General features: G+C 36.0%; 1 protein-coding gene across 1 annotated transcript; it reads right to left on the bottom strand.

Annotated features, from left to right (window-relative positions):
* Positions 1-3209: 3209 nt before the first annotated feature.
* On the bottom strand, positions 3210-4334 carry LOC120768529 (angiopoietin-related protein 2-like). Its single transcript, XM_040095260.1, has 3 exons — positions 4062-4334; positions 3483-4010; positions 3210-3429 (listed from the first exon to the last, which is right to left on the bottom strand). Exons 1-3 carry the CDS (start codon positions 4250-4252, stop codon positions 3270-3272), a joined length of 879 nt encoding a protein of 292 aa, XP_039951194.1. The 5' UTR covers positions 4253-4334; the 3' UTR covers positions 3210-3269.
* Positions 4335-16271: the final 11937 nt, after the last annotated feature.

A 16271-nucleotide genomic window follows, 5' to 3' on the forward strand; every position in this document is an offset into this window, starting at 1 on the left:
TATCCATCGAATTTCTTTATCGGTTATAAAATAAAATATTTAATGCAGAAGCAAAATTTCTTGCTTATCGTTTTTTCTCCTCTTCGACAAGAATGTTATTATTAATATCATCCCAAAATGTTTGTGTAATGCTGCTGAAACCCATGCTAGTAATTAACCCGCTTCACATACAATTTACCTAAGCGGCTTAAAGCACTTTAAGCCCCTTTAGTAAGTCGCTCAAGCACAGAACTGATGCATATTTGCGTGCCAAGCCAATAAAGACCACCAAAACTTCAAGTGACATCTTTTTTGTAAATACGATATACTCATATACTATACATACACACTCGCACACTAGCATGCACTGAAAGTCAAAATTTATGCGCGAAACTTTACATTAAACTCGGCAAACAATCTGTGCATGCTGCGTTAAACAGCGCAAGAAAAAACAACAATTCGTAATAAAGGCAGGCATAAAGGAAAAAAGCGAAAACAAGCACTGAATAAAGAGCGAAAAACGCACTGTGAAAATGCAAATGAAAGCCATAGGGGTGCCAAAAGAAAATAAATATTTTACTTTGTGTCATACAAGCTGGGGGTGATATGCTCAAATGGATGGGGGCAAGTAAACATACGAGCGCCACTTACATGCAACAAATATTCCTACTTGTTAGCATTGTTGTTGTAGGTTTGTATGTATATATTTTGTTTGTAAGTGTGCATATGTACAGCATATATCCTGATAAGTGTTGACGTATACATATGTATGCATGTGTGTTCGTGGCTGTGTGTGTTGGTGAGTGCCAGCGTTTGTAATAAGTTGAAGTTTTAATTACATTATGAAACAGACACCCGCATATTTTTGTGGCAAATTAACAATGACATTTTGCGCTGCTGAGATAGAAGCTCCAAGTGGCAGCTACTCTGCATGTGGGGTAGCTTGGCAAGGCGATGGTCTCATACTTATGAGCCTAACTATGTTTGCATATAAACAGTTACTTAACGTATTTAAATACACAGGAAGGAAAATGTAGGCAACACCCAAAATACATATGCGCTATACATATACATACATCTGATCCGATCAACCCAGCAAGTTGTCACAATAAATAATAATCACTTTTATTGTGTTAGCTAAAAATGTGTTTATGGATTTTTATAAATTCTCAAGCGAAAACAGACACCATGACCAACCGATTGGTAAACACGATCAACACATTTCGGTTGTGGTAGCTTAATCCTTCATTTATATTAACAGTTACCGTTACCGTGTTTTTTTGGTGAATTGTTATTAAGTAAATAGAAGTTAGATTAGATAAACCTATGTATGATGGGAATCAGCTGGATGTCGCCGATAATATGATCTTATGATCGCTGAATAAAGAATAAGCCGAATGAACCCCGTGAATAAGAAAAACAAGGCGGCCTGAGTATGAAACCGTACTTAGTCCCCAGTTTAGTGCCATCTGTACTTCACTAGTTGCTGGTTTGAAATTGAAATATACATATGTATGCATAATGCGTAAAGGGTTTGTCGGTGAAGACCCCACAAAGTAAGAACATAGAGATTGAAAACTTAGACACTGACATTTGGATACAAAATATTTGCTACTGGGTGATTGACTACCTTTTTCAAGAGGAACTTCACTGGCAACAATGATTGTAGAAACTCGCTCTGTCTTAAATAAACTAAAAAACGGAATCAGATATCTAAAGAAGCACTAAGTTCGGGTGTAACCGAACAAGGGCTAACTATTATCAGGAAAATAGTCGATCTGAATTTAATTAATATCACTTATATTTTTGGCTTTGGGATTGAGATAATAATGACCACTTAAACACCCTATTTGTGTAATGTCGATGGCTTAATTTGTTAAATTGTGATGTAAGGGAATACAGGTAGTTGTGATTCGATTGCGTCAAATCAATGTGGCGTAGAAAATTCAGGATAATATTGATGTTGCACAAAACGTACCCAGAGGGCATGACACCTTGCGTAAATAAAATGTTGAAATTGAATCATAACTTTTCAAGCCTGTACCCTAGCCCCCACACACCTAATATAATGTAAGAACATCGAAATTCCGGTTGGCTTTATACCGCATATATCTTAGCAAAAATAAGCAAAATTGTTTTGCATTCACGGTTTCTTCGAATAGTACATGTTGAAATCTTCTGCAAAATTTATATATGTCGTATCATCTTTTTCGCAAACGCCTTTCTTGTAACATGTTGCTACAGAATATAACAGTTTTGTCTAAACTAATCGATTTATACATAGGTTTAAATATTTAATATATATAAATTAATTGAAATCCGAGTGACTGTCTGTCTGTCCGTCTGCGTAAGCTGCAACTTGAGTAAAAATTGAGATATCGTAATGAACTGGTCACTGGCAACGCCATTAAACGAAAACCTTTGATTGCCGCTAAATTGTCACACGAGTACATAAGTATCTGGTTTTATTACCTCCTGCTTACGAAACATACTTGTCTACATTTCATATCGCCGTCTATTTGATCGCACTTTATATCACATTGTTTCTTGCATTCGATACTACATTAGTCGGTATTTAAAACAAGAAAAAACGTTAACTTCGGCTGCACCGAAGCTAATATATCCTTCACAGGTGCATTTTTTTAGTAACTATGTATCCAGTTTGTATAGAAGCTATGTGAAAGCTTTCCATACAAGAACTTGATTCCGATTGTTCAGTTTATATGGCAGCAATATGTCATAGTGGTCCGATATCGGTAGCTCCGACAAATCAGCAGCTTCTTGAAGAGAAAATGACGTTTACAAAATTTCAAGACGATATCTTAAAACCTGAGGGTCTAGTTCGTATATATACAGACAGACAGACAGACGGACATGGCGAAATCGACTCAACTCAGCGTCTCCGACGCTTCCTTCTGGGTATTACAAACCTCGTGACAAACTTAATATACCCTGTTGAGGGTATAAATATATTGACAAAAAACCGAAAACATTGTGTTTACATTATAAATAGCAAGAAATATGGAAAATATTTGTACCTTCTGACTAATTTAAAGTATGTATAAAGATTAAAAGAACATTAAAAATATATAAATTTAGCGGTTTTCTAATCTAAAGTGTACTTACTGATTAATGCTTGCCATATAAGCATATGCTAATTTTTTTTATTAACTACAGAACATCGAACCCCTATTAAAAGATAAATTATAACAGAAGGAGGAAATCGAAAATTTAGTTACATATTTGAATTTAAGTTTATTGTTTAATTAATTTCGATAATTCAGTAGTAGTTAATGGAAGCTTGCTCGATGTAAATTGCTCAACATTAACCGTTTCCAGCAATTTTGAGTTGGACGTATCATCATTTGCGCAAATGCTATAGACTCATCTATTTCTATCTCAAGCCAGTGTACACCCGCCTTAACATTTCCGTAGACTCCATTTAAATGACTAATAAATAAAAGGTAGATCATCACAAACGCTGACAAGCAAAATGTGCTTACCTTGCATAGCATCCGCCAAACCACCAGCCACCTTTATATTTATTTGCACAATTATCTGCAGAATCATCACTATCACGATCATAAGTTGAAAACTTCCTTCCCGAATGATACTTTAAGGAATCGCCAGCGCTCCCATTATAAATACCCAGTTTCTTTAAAGCGTAGCTCTCTGACTCGTCACCAATAAGAAACTCTGCATATTTTGCATAGTATTTTCCCCCTTTACGTGTTTTCATTTGAATATACAACTCCTGTTCACAACTATTAGTGAGCGCGTACAATTTCTCCAAACCGATCCAATAGTTACCCCTTAACTCACCAAATCCCTCTTTATAGTCATCCCAAGTTCTATAAAAATCCACCGAGCCACTTTGGCGCCGTTGAATGACTATCCATCCCCCGAAATCAACGTCCTCTTCGCAAAATACCTCGAAGTCGGTGATATTTATCTTTTCTAACTGAATTTTGTAAATACCACTCCTCCAGCTCTTTGCTGCTGCTTCCATACAACTAGACCATTTGGATGTTCTGAAATAATCACTTATGAGAATTTTTTCGTAACACGCTATTCATTTGTACCGATTCGAGGCTAACTGCTTCTCGATGTTCGATGGGAAACTGAGAGTTTTTATGAATTTTGCAACGATATCTATTTGCACATCACAATTGCCATCGCAAATCTTATTCGTATCCTTACTTTGACTGAAGGAAAATCTTATTTGAAAACTTAAAATATAATACAGCGACATAATGAAAACAAAGCGAAACATTTTTCTGCTAAGTGCACGAACACTTCGGTTGCCGAATTAAAACTGGCACTAAATTATTTTAACCTTTCCGTAAAACTGATCTTATTTCGAATTTTATCCAATTTATAAGTATACTTATTGTTTACTTTATGCTGAGGTTTCACATTATTATTCAAATATTTACTTAAAAACACTCCTCAGCACTGCATTGGCCACCGATGAGGTGCGAATGTGAGATCAAAGAAAAAGTGTCGATCAGCACTTTTAACTAGGAGATGAATAGACAAATACATACATATGTGCTATGATTGCTTTTATTGCATTTTACAGCGCATTAGGTGTCCATTCCTATTTACAGTTATCGTAATACTGTTAAGGCCGTCGTTAAGTTGTGTAGAAGAACAAGTAAGGAACAGCTAAGTTCGGGTATAACCGAACATTTCATACTCTTTCAACTTGCAAAGATTAAAGCCAAGGAAATACCTTCGGGTACATAAGGTCTGTTAGTTATATGGGGTCTAGGGCGAGTTTTCACCCAATTTTATTCATTATAAGCACAAATATTCACCGTTGTAATAGAAGCACGCTTTCTCCTTTTTATTAAGATAACTTACATATTGGCCAATATTTTCGGTATAAAGTCACCGAAAATCTACATATATATTAGGTATATGGGGGCTAAGGAAAGTAATGACCTGATTCAACCCATTTGTAGCATTCAGACTTACTACTATCAGGAAACGGTTCTCTCTGACTTTCAATTATGTATATTATGCGTTGACCGATATTTGGGGTAAGAGGCCAACTATAGGTACAGGGGTTAAAAAATTCTATACCTAGGGGCTTGAACAGGTTTGGTTGGATTTGGAAATTTTTTTGTCAGATGATGGCACACCTCAAATGCGCTATTCGTACAGAGTTTTAACCTTTCATATTAATTAATTCTTGATTTGTATACTGTAAAGTGAAAATTTAAAGTAAATTTTAAGTTTGTGTTTATGGGAAGTAGGCCTGACTGTAGTACGATTTCGCCCATTGTACTCAACGTACAAAATTTGATTGCAATTGGTCGGCGATGGTGACTTTGGCTTCTTTAAAGCTGCCTCATACCATCTCGGGCCTAAAATTTAATGGCAAACCTGTATTAAGTTAATGAATTATCGCGGTCGAGCAGTTTTAACAGTACCATTATAAAGGGATTCAGCGGGGTTATAATGCGATTTCATCCATTTTCAGAATCTAACTCGATTTCTTTATATGATACAAACCTACTACGCAATACGGTGCAGAGTATAACAAGTTCTTTCATTGTTGGATCAAAGACATCGTATATACACTAGGCATCAAATGAAAGTATAACTTTCACAGACGTTATTTCAATGCAGTTTTATTAAAATAAACAACTAATAATTCATACATTAATATTACATTTACATAGGTATTTAAGTAAAAAATTGTGAATTAAAAAAAGTTCTTTCCAGAATAGAAAGGAAAAAATTTTGTTCCATTTTAAAAAAAGGACTCTTAAATAAAAGTGGTCAAATGAAAGTATAGAGTTTGAAAAAAATACCAAACGTTTGGTTTAAAAGTAATTTTAGTAATTAATATTGCCTTTTTTATTCTGAATTACTGCAGGAAGACGTTTTGGCATGCCTCGAACCAAATTTTCTAATATTTTCGTTGGAATAATGTCAAGTTGACGCTTCGTTTGTAAGAAAAATTATTCCAAGTTTTTTTGGTATTTTTGAATCAAAAATTAAACACAAATGCTTAAACGGATTTAAACCCGGTGACTGAGCTGGCTGGCCAGTTTTTCTTTAAGCCTTCTTCAAAAAAGCGAGTAGTCAGGCGAGATGTGCGTTGTGGGTCGTTATCTAATTGGAAGATAAACGACCCAGTTCACTTTTTCCGCATTTATTTTCAAATTTTCGCTAAGAATGTCAACATATGAAGCAACCGTCATTCGTCCATCGATTTTAAGTACACTACCTACACCAAATTATGAGAAACAGCCCCAAACCATGAGAGAACATTCTCCATGCTTCACAGATGATTGTATGCATTGTGGTTTAAAGCGATCTGAAGGTTTACACCAAACTCCCTTAGGTGTCTTTTAACTCCTTAGCTCGAAATTGAAATAATTGGACCAAATTACTTTATCTCAAAATGTGGTTGGTATATTTGGATATTGTTTTGCAAACTCTAGTCCTTTTTTCCTACTCGAAATGGAAAACTTAGGTCATTTGTTTGTGATATAGTTTTTAAAACCAGATGTATGTAATTTTCTTTTCATTGTACTAATAATAAACATCCAAACCAAAACTTTCAATCAACTCCCGTGATAAAATTTTAGGGTTTTCAGGAGCTTTTCTCGTACAAGTCGCTCAGCGTGTATAGAAATTTTGGACTTTGTACCTCCACCGTATTGAGTCTTGCTTCTTCTCTTGGAGTATTCAAAAATCTTACTTCTTCCCTTTCTGATCGAAATGGAATATTTTTTCTTAAATGTTTTATACGTTTCACCTCTCTTCCCATCTTCTACAATTAAGATCCGATTCTCTTCAATTTTTTTATATTTTTTACTAAGAACAGAACAAAAAAATTATCGCCATAACAGAAATTTCCTTAATAAATACAAATATATTAAATATTAAATAAGTAAAATTCAGTTTTACCTTGAAAAAAAAAAATGAACCAAAACTAAAATTATACTTTCATTTGACTCGCACTCATAGGCTCATATTCATCATCATATTCTTAAGCGAAAATATAGGAAGTAAATGAATAATCTGAGGTTGCCAGTATATATTACATTTATCATTTCATTTGATGCCTACATATTTATGCATGATGCTATCCAGCAGCATGATGCTATCCAGCAGCATGAGTATGAAATATACAGGCATATTATGAAAGGTGATCCATTTTGTCGTTCCCTACTTTTCAAAGAAACTTCAAGTTTAACACAGAATGTTTATTACCGTTCAAAAGAACATTCTTTGGCATTTATTTTTTGAAGATTATCAAGATTATCTCTCTCAAAGTTTCGCCGCAGCTACGTCTCAAGGCCTTAATAAAAGCGGGATTGTCCGCATAGACTTTAGACTTCACATATTCCCATAGGAAAAAGCCTAACGGTGTGTTCCCACACGATCTTGGTGGGCAATCGACCGACTCAAAATGTTAAATTGTCTGCTCACCGAAGTGTTCTCTCAATAAATCTATTGGTTAATGCAGTGTTTGGGAAGTGGCGCTGTCTTGTTTAAACCAAATATAGATCGATGATTTCACCGGCCCACAAATCACACCAAACCGTTTTTTTTAGATGAAATAACAACTTTTGAATCTCTTTGTTTCAAATGCGGTAATTTTGTATGCTTATGGAATCGAGTTTCCTCGGTCTTCATGTACACTCTCAGCTATGGCTGTTATATTTTGGTCACTTCGTACTGGACGTGGTCTTTTAAGTCGAATATTATCCAATAATGAATGCCGGATCATAAGATGGGTTATGATTGTGCGCATATTACGCTCAGTAGGCCATTTATGTTGACCATAAGTTGAACGAAGAGCGCGAAACACATTCCATCCAGAAGTGAGTTTTTGTAATAAAGCTGAACGATTTGTAAACCTTCTTTAAGTGTAAGTCTAACCATGAGGAAACCCCAAATAATACTGAATAAAAATAGCATGACAGCTTTTCAAGATTCACACGTGATCTGTAAATAAATATATATAATCGAGTTAACAACAGCGCGCCAGTCGTTTCTTCTTTTCCCCAAGGTGATGCCAATGGGAGATTCCAAGCGAAGCTAGGTTTTTCTTCACCTGGTCTTTCCACCGGAGTGGAAGTCTTCCTCTTCCTCTGCTTTCCGCGTTGATTACTGCGTCGAATACTTTCAGAGCTGGAGTATTTTCATCCGTTCGGACAACATGACCAAGACAGCGCAGCCGCTGCCTTTTTATTCGCTGAACAATATTGCAGCTTTACGTAGAATTTCCGAACATTACCCTTCTCTGCACTCACGCATTTCGGTCTCTCTTTTTCTGTCTGTAAATGTGTCTCGCTTCCCACTTTAACTCTCGGTATCTATCCCATCCCGCACGTGTTGTGTTCGATCGTAACATTGCGAGGTAGGCAGTCTGTTTTCTCTCCGCTGCGACACGGCACTCCTCGTCGTACCAGCTGTTCTTTTGCATTTTCCGAAAACCAATGGTTTCGATTGCAGCTGTACGTACGGAGTTCGAAATGCCGTTCCACAGTTACTTTATACCGAGTTCGTTCGGCTGTCTGTTGTGATTGCAGCTTCAGATGTTGAACCATCTTTGTGTTTATTGACGTGCGTTTTTTACTGCACAGACGCGGGTGCGAATATTGACTGCAACAAAATAGTGGTCCGACTCGATGTTAAAACCTCGAAGCGTACACACGTTAGACGTGTTTTCTGTCTATCACAACATGATCTATCTGGTTGAAAGCTTTTCGATCCGGAGACAGCAAGGCAGCTTGGTGAATTTTTCTATGCTGGAATCTAGTACTACAAATAACCATATTTCGGGCCCCGGCGAAGTCGATCAGCCTCAGCCCATTTGGGGATATTTCCTCAGGTAGCCGGAGTTTCCTGACCGATGTGCCAAAGATACCTTCTTTGCCCACCCTGGCGTTGAAGTCGCCAAGCACGATCTTGACGTTATCCTTAATGCGTTTGCCATGGTCGTCATCAAAAAGGGGGTTCTCTTCCGAGGATATTTATTGCTTTTAATGAGGGGCGTTTTTTACGTGGTGGGTCCCAAACACAGCGCACAGCCCTGACGAGGAATTTTTCGCCTTCTCGCTTTAGCTCTCTTTCAAACGGTATTAAAACGCAATAAATCAATAAGCAGAGCTTGTATATTTTAAATCAACCAAAAACCACCCCCTTATTATGATGACCTTTGTGGGAGCGGGAGTAAAAATTTAACGAAGGGCGTGGCACCGCCCAATTTTAAGTGAAGCGGCGTATCCTGAGACCCGCCAGAGCGTACCAAATTTGGTACGTTACATTCCAGTGTGAACATGAGAGAAATCGAATTACAACCACGCCTACTTCCCATATAACAAATTTTGAATTCGATTTGAAACTTTCACTTTCCAGCTTAATAATAAAGTAATATATCAGGATAAAACATTTGAGATGTGCCACCTTTTGGCAAAAAATTGCTTAAATCGAACCAAAACTGTTCAAGATGTTGGTACTCAATATGTGTACCCAGTGCTTATAGTTGACTTTTTACCGAAAATATCGATCAATATGTGAGATGTATAATTGAAATTCAGAGAGAATCCTTTTCTGATAGTAGTATGTCTGTGTGGGTTGAATCGGGTCAATACTTCGCTTAGCCATGGGGGCCCTATATTAAGATTTTAGAACTCCTGGGTGATTTTATACCGCATACAACAGCCAATATGTTAGTTATCTTAATAAAATTAAGAAAAAATTTTTATCTTGTAACGATGCAAATTTGTGCTAAGAATCAATAAAAATGGTTGAAAACTCTTCCTAGACCCCGTGTAACTAACAAACCCCTTTGCGCTATCTAGAAATTGTCTTCTTAGCATAAGAAGGATGGCAAGACAGCCTCTTTCCAACAATAGGTCAGTATATCAATAGCTTCCGTTAACTTAGGATTAACAAGAGGAGGATTTGCCATATTAGCTACACTGCATCGTTGGCTCAAATCGCTGTATCAATCAAAATCTTACATAAATTTTATATCTTCGAATAAAAAATATATTCGTCATTAATTTCCAACTTTTTTCTCATAAGTCTAATCCGTCTTGTTGTATCGATTGGAAACAAAAACTCCGACAAAAACACATCGAAAGTATAAGAGTACTAGCATATCTAAGAACTATTGTCTTATCTGTATACGTAATTACATCACACAACGAATAAAAATGAAAAAAATATTTATGATTCAAAAAATTTTTCGGATCTTCCACCATCTGATTACATTAGAGTACTGTACCACTGACTGACTCCCAAATATAAAATTATTTTATTTTTCGCTTAAAACCTACGTCCTATCTATATATGTACTTCTAATATACCTGTAAATATCTTAATTATTCATACCCACTGACATATTTTAGTATAGTGTGTTTTGTTGCAAACGTAGACGAAACCAATTTGGACATTTCTCTAGCCCCACTATTGAAATAATCTTCATTCCTTTATCACACTTAAACCTATAGCGTTCAAATTGATAAATATGAAGCCGTCCGAACAATAGTCAGACCAAGAAACTCGCGGGAATTCCTTTAAATAATGGGAGGAATATTTTCCTCTGCTTTAGCCACAACACATACCTATGTACATATGTAATTTATTTCAAGGAAATATGATTTTTAAGCATAGTTTGAGTTGATTTCAAAAATGGATTATGAAGATCTAAATTCTCCAAAGTACGCCGACTGTTTTGCTTGAAAAAGCCTTCTCCCGGTTGCTACAAATCACAAGACCATCTGATTCAGCTGCATTTGCACTTTGCCTTTTCTTGCTCTCAATGGCTTAATAAAAATCCAAATTGACATTTTTCCTTAGTTTATAATTGAACTATGTAGACAGTTTTGTAAGTTTCCGTAACTAATATAAAACTTGTATATTTCTGAGTGAAGTCTAACAATTGAGAATTTGTGAGAAAGCAACGCGTAAAAATTGTCAGTCACTTCTTTTGAAAAGCTGTGAAATATAATAATATCATGTCCTCAGGATAATTGAGCCACATGCCACAAACATACAAATAACTTATGCTTTGCAAGTTGAGATGCAGTTACGTATAGTCAGATGCACGTCAGAAAATTTTAAATATTGATTTACTCACGAGATAACAGAACTTTCCACTAACTGACAAGTTTGTAAACGCTTGCTTATTGGGTATATACTATATCGTACTATTCCACTTGATTAATAATAACTTCCGTAGTACGATCCACACTTGCGGATGAGAATGTTCAATTAATTATTAAACAAGACGGAATTTTAATGCATAAAAAATTGATTGCACCCCAAGGCTAAGCACTTCAATACAAACTCGCCGTATTGGTTCATGGGCGCTGAACGCTCGTCGCAGGCGAATATCAAACAAAAGTTTAAGTAAAGAGACGATAAAAGCGCAGTAGTTACCAGCATTTTTGCGCAAAGTAAAGAAATGGAAGGAAATCGGGGGAAGCCACGGTACGAGGGCACTTAAATTCTTACTCTGGGCACTTCTTCCACCGCCAGCTCAATGGCAACAGCCATGCATTTTCAGTTATTTCGTCAATGGCAGACAACAACACTCTCCATACATAAATACATACATGCATACATACAACTCCAATACACTTATGCATACATAGTTACATGCCCCCACACGTCGTGCGGCTACAACCATGGCTTCATCATCGTTAGCTAATGCAGATATGGTAGATGACTTCTCACATAATTTTTTATTGCAACGCGGTTGCATGCTTTCATCCATCCGCCAGCATCCATCCATTCGCTTAGTATCTAATAAGCCATCAATACAAATCGGTTTATGACTTGCGGCCATAATTTCAAGATATTTTTTATCGTAGCTAGTTTCCCTCTGCCATGCAACCATTTTGTATGTGTGTTTCTGTTTTCTCCCTCTGACCTTGGTCGGCGTTTGTTTGCGGCTTGCAATTTAGTTGAATGCTTCAATCAAATCATGCCGTAAACGATGAAACGAATTTCTAAAGCGTACTCGCGGAATTGCAGTGAGGTAGACTGTATGTGAATTTTCGATATGCTACGCTCTCGTATTTACTTTTAAAATAGCCAGGAGATAAAATTCAAAGATATATATGAGTTTAAGTATTTGCTGTGTGGAAAACGTATATACATATGTATATTCGTGAGTCTTAAAATGATTGAGCTCCAATTTTGGCACAACAAAGAAACTGCCTCTGATAACGTTGCCACTTATTTAGCGTCTTTGATTAGGGCAAGTAAGGTATAGAGGATTGAGCTGTTCAAGAATCAAGCTTAAAAATAATTAGGAATTCTGGTGCTAAGGTAGTTGATGAACCAAACAACATTTTCAAAAAAGGTAAACGTCCATTTCATTTTAATGAGATATTTACAATAAAACTATCTACTTGTATATGGTATAAAGCCCAAATATATTCCGATTTAAGCCATTTTTGGTTTAGAATTGCACCACTACGTTTTACTTTGCATTATTTTTGCAAAATTTTATTCGACACATTTAGTGATACTATTGTAAGTTGAAAAAATCTGACGGAATTTAAAATGTTGTCATACGGGAAGACCATATTCGTCTGCCTGTCTGTATATACGCAAACTATTCCTTCACTTTTTAAGGTATCAATCTGAAATTCTACACACATTGTTTTCTCTACTGTTTATTTGTCGGAAACGCCGATAACGGATTAATACATGATATAGCTACCATACAAACTAAACGACCGAATTGAAGTGCTTGCATGGAAAACTCATTCATATGATAAGATATCTTCACGAAATTTGGTAAGGGTTATTGCCTAAAGCATTGATACCATATCCGGAGGAAGTGCTCAGATGGGACAACTATAGCATGTAGCTCCCATACAAACTGAACAATTGGAAACAAGTTTTGAGCAACCGAAGTTTACGTTTTTTCTTGTTCAATCTGTATTATAAAGATTTAATGAAAATATGGAGTGATATGTGAAAGTTCACACAAGTGAGGAAAGTTTTCTAATCGCCATTACATATGGCTCAAGCAGCTCACGACTTCCGGCCATAAACCAAGTATACTCTGGGTAGCCAAAGAATATCCGTTTGAAGCGAGCTAAAGTGAGAAGACGAACCATCCCTCGCCAGGGTTGTGCGCTGGGTGTGGGAGCCATCACAAACATCCCAAATTAAATGCAATAAACAGCCTCGAAAGAGAAATCCCCTTTTGCTGCTACTTCGGACTGAGTAGGCAATTGAGAAATAAAGTCCTCTCTCGACGAACAAAAACCAAACTCTATAAGTCACTCAATATTCCCGACCTGCTATATGATGCAGAAGCATGGACGACGACAACATCTGATGAGTCGATAGATAGTGTAGGCATTCTCAACATAGTTAGAGAAATATTTATAGATTTTATTATTAAACTGTAAAGCAAAGAGTAATACGCTTAATATTTAAAATTTAGAAAATTCACTTCAAAGTAGACCAACAATGCAATTTTAATGCTTTACTTTGAGTTGTTGCAAAAAACAGTTAGGTAAACTTAATTATTTTAATGAAATTTTTGAGAAAAAAAGTAAACGCATTCTTGCCATGCTGGGAAGAATATAATATGCATATGGTATAAACCGTGTTCTTGAAAGCTAACTTCTATTTCATTCATCTTCTCATCGAACAATATACGTATTACCTCAACCAAACCTTAAAAGCTAAGAAGTCTAACTGCGTCCTTTCTTAAATTTGTTAAAACAAGTAACATTTGCTTTCTGTTATACACCACCTAATTAGCCGTTATGATATAGACTGTTCTGCGTGAGCGGAAATATGACGCTCGGATCCGAAGTTTTGATCGCTGACTCAAATTTACTGACCTATCGATCCTTCTTTTAAAGGCATACTTCAAGATCGCCTTTCTGCTATATTATTCATGTGGATGGTGTAATATTACAGGTCAAAGCTCATTAATGCAAGGCGTTCAAGGTGTACGGACGTGTTTTTTTAATTCGCTCCATATATTCAGATTGTGCAAAAAGTAACCAATCAATAATTATAAAATAAAAACAAACAATCAAATCATTGCTTACAAGTTATTATTTATAAACATAAACAAATAGTGCATGAAATAAATTGATAAAAACAAAACAAAAAAACAAATAAAAGCAATAATGAGTGCTTCGCAGCATCACCAGCAATGCCGTAGGTATTCCTTAAAAAACAAATCCTGGCAAAAAAAATGTAACGGCGAAAACCAACATAAATTGGAACTTATTAGATTTCTGGATGAAAATAATATTGCTGTAATGCTTTTGTCAGGAACTCATCTTACGAACAAAAACAATTTATACCGAGATTTAGAATATATGTTACAAATCACCTAGATGGAAAGGCGCATGGAGGAACAGCAGTGTTGGTTAGAAAACGGTTAGAATCTTATGCCACAGCGCAATTACAAGCTACAACAATAACTATAAAAAATCGCTGCGGGGACTTAAACCTGACGGCCATATACTGCCCACCTCGGTTTAAAATTACAGACATCCAATTTAAAGACTTTTTTGGAACACTAGGCCTTAGATTTCTAGCAGGTGGAGATTACAATACAAAACACACGTATTGGGGCTCACGACTAATTAATCCGAAAGGACCACAGCTGTATCACACTATTATAAATAGGCACAATCACCTTGACATAATATCTCCTGGTAAGCCAACTTATTGGCCTAGTGATCGTAAAAAATACCAGAGTTAATTGATTTTGCTTTAATCAAAAATATTGATAAATCGAACATAACAGCTGATACATGTACTGATCTATTTTCTCATCACTCTCCTGTACTAATAAAACTATGTGAACAACCCATATTCGTTGACTCAAAAGTGGGTCTACCACCTTATAAAACGAATTGGCTACAATATAAAAAATACGTGAGCAGCCACATTAATGTTGAGTACAAAATATATACAGGAAGAGATATTGACGAAAGCATAAGAGAACTCAATGATATAATAGCTAGCGCAGCTGTCCTAGCAACACCAAACAAAAACTACGTATAAGCCGCTTGGTCCCAAAAAATCACTAACAGAGAAATAGAAAAGCTTGTAAATGAAACAAGAAAAAACTGTTACTTCGGCTGCACCGAAGCTAACATACCCTTCACAAGTGCATTTCTTTTAGTAACTATGTGTCGAGTTTGTATGGAAGCTATATGATAATCCGATCTGAACAATCGGAATCGGAATCGGAGATTATGTTATTACCTTAAGCAGTAATTCATGTCAAATTTTGTTTCGTATCGTGAAGATACCACGTCAAATGCGAAAGTTTTCCATACAAGCCCTTGATCTCGATCGTTCATTTTGTATGGTAGATATATGCTATAGCAAGCCGATCTAAACAATTTCTTGCGAGAATACATTGTTGTCCTAGAAAATAACATGTGCCAACTTTTATGAAGATATATTGTCAAATGTGAAAGTTTTCTATACAAGCCCTTGATTCCGATCGTTCAGTTGGTATGGCAGCTACATGTTATAGTGGTCCGATATCGGCAGTTCCGACAAATGAGCAGCTTCTTGAAGAGAAAATGACGTTCGCAAAATTTCAAAAGATATCTTAAAAACTGAGGGACTAGTTCGTATATATACAAACAGACGGACGGACGGACAAACAGACATCCGGATTTCAACTCTACTTGTTACCCTGATCAATTTGGTATATATAACCCTATATCTGACTCTTTTAGTTTTAGGACTTACAAACAACCGTTATGTGAACAAAACTATAATACTCTCCTTAGCGACTTTGTTCCGAGAGTATAAAAAAGATATTGCAAAAGCAAAGCTCATCGTTATGGGTCAAAACTAATTATACCATTCTATTAACTTTCTATAGCTTTTTTAATTATTTTAAAAAACTAAATGGTTATAAAATAGTCGTCTCGCCATGTCTAACGGTTCCCTAAGTTCTTTATTAAGAACTTTATAATATTAAAAAATTTAGGCACAATTTATAGCAAATGAGAGGACTTTTATTACACTCAATTAGAAGACGAAATTCAGTAACTAACCATTAGAAGAATTTACTTGTAATGAACTTGGTTTCATTACTCGACAACTCGTAAGTTGCCCGCCCACCAGACCTAAGTTACGCAAATACTTTTTTGATGGCGAGGCAGTTAAGTGCGAATATTTGTTCTTTGGCAAACAGTTCAGATACACTTTTATTTGTAAGCACTACCACAATTACAACTTTGTTAAAATATTGTGCGCCACTACCGAAGTAACTAGTGTGTGGACTAGAGACGGCTGTCTGA

This window comes from Bactrocera tryoni, chromosome 2 (assembly GCF_016617805.1).
Source record: "Bactrocera tryoni isolate S06 chromosome 2, CSIRO_BtryS06_freeze2, whole genome shotgun sequence".
In the NCBI taxonomy this organism is placed as follows: Eukaryota; Metazoa; Arthropoda; class Insecta; order Diptera; family Tephritidae; genus Bactrocera; species Bactrocera tryoni.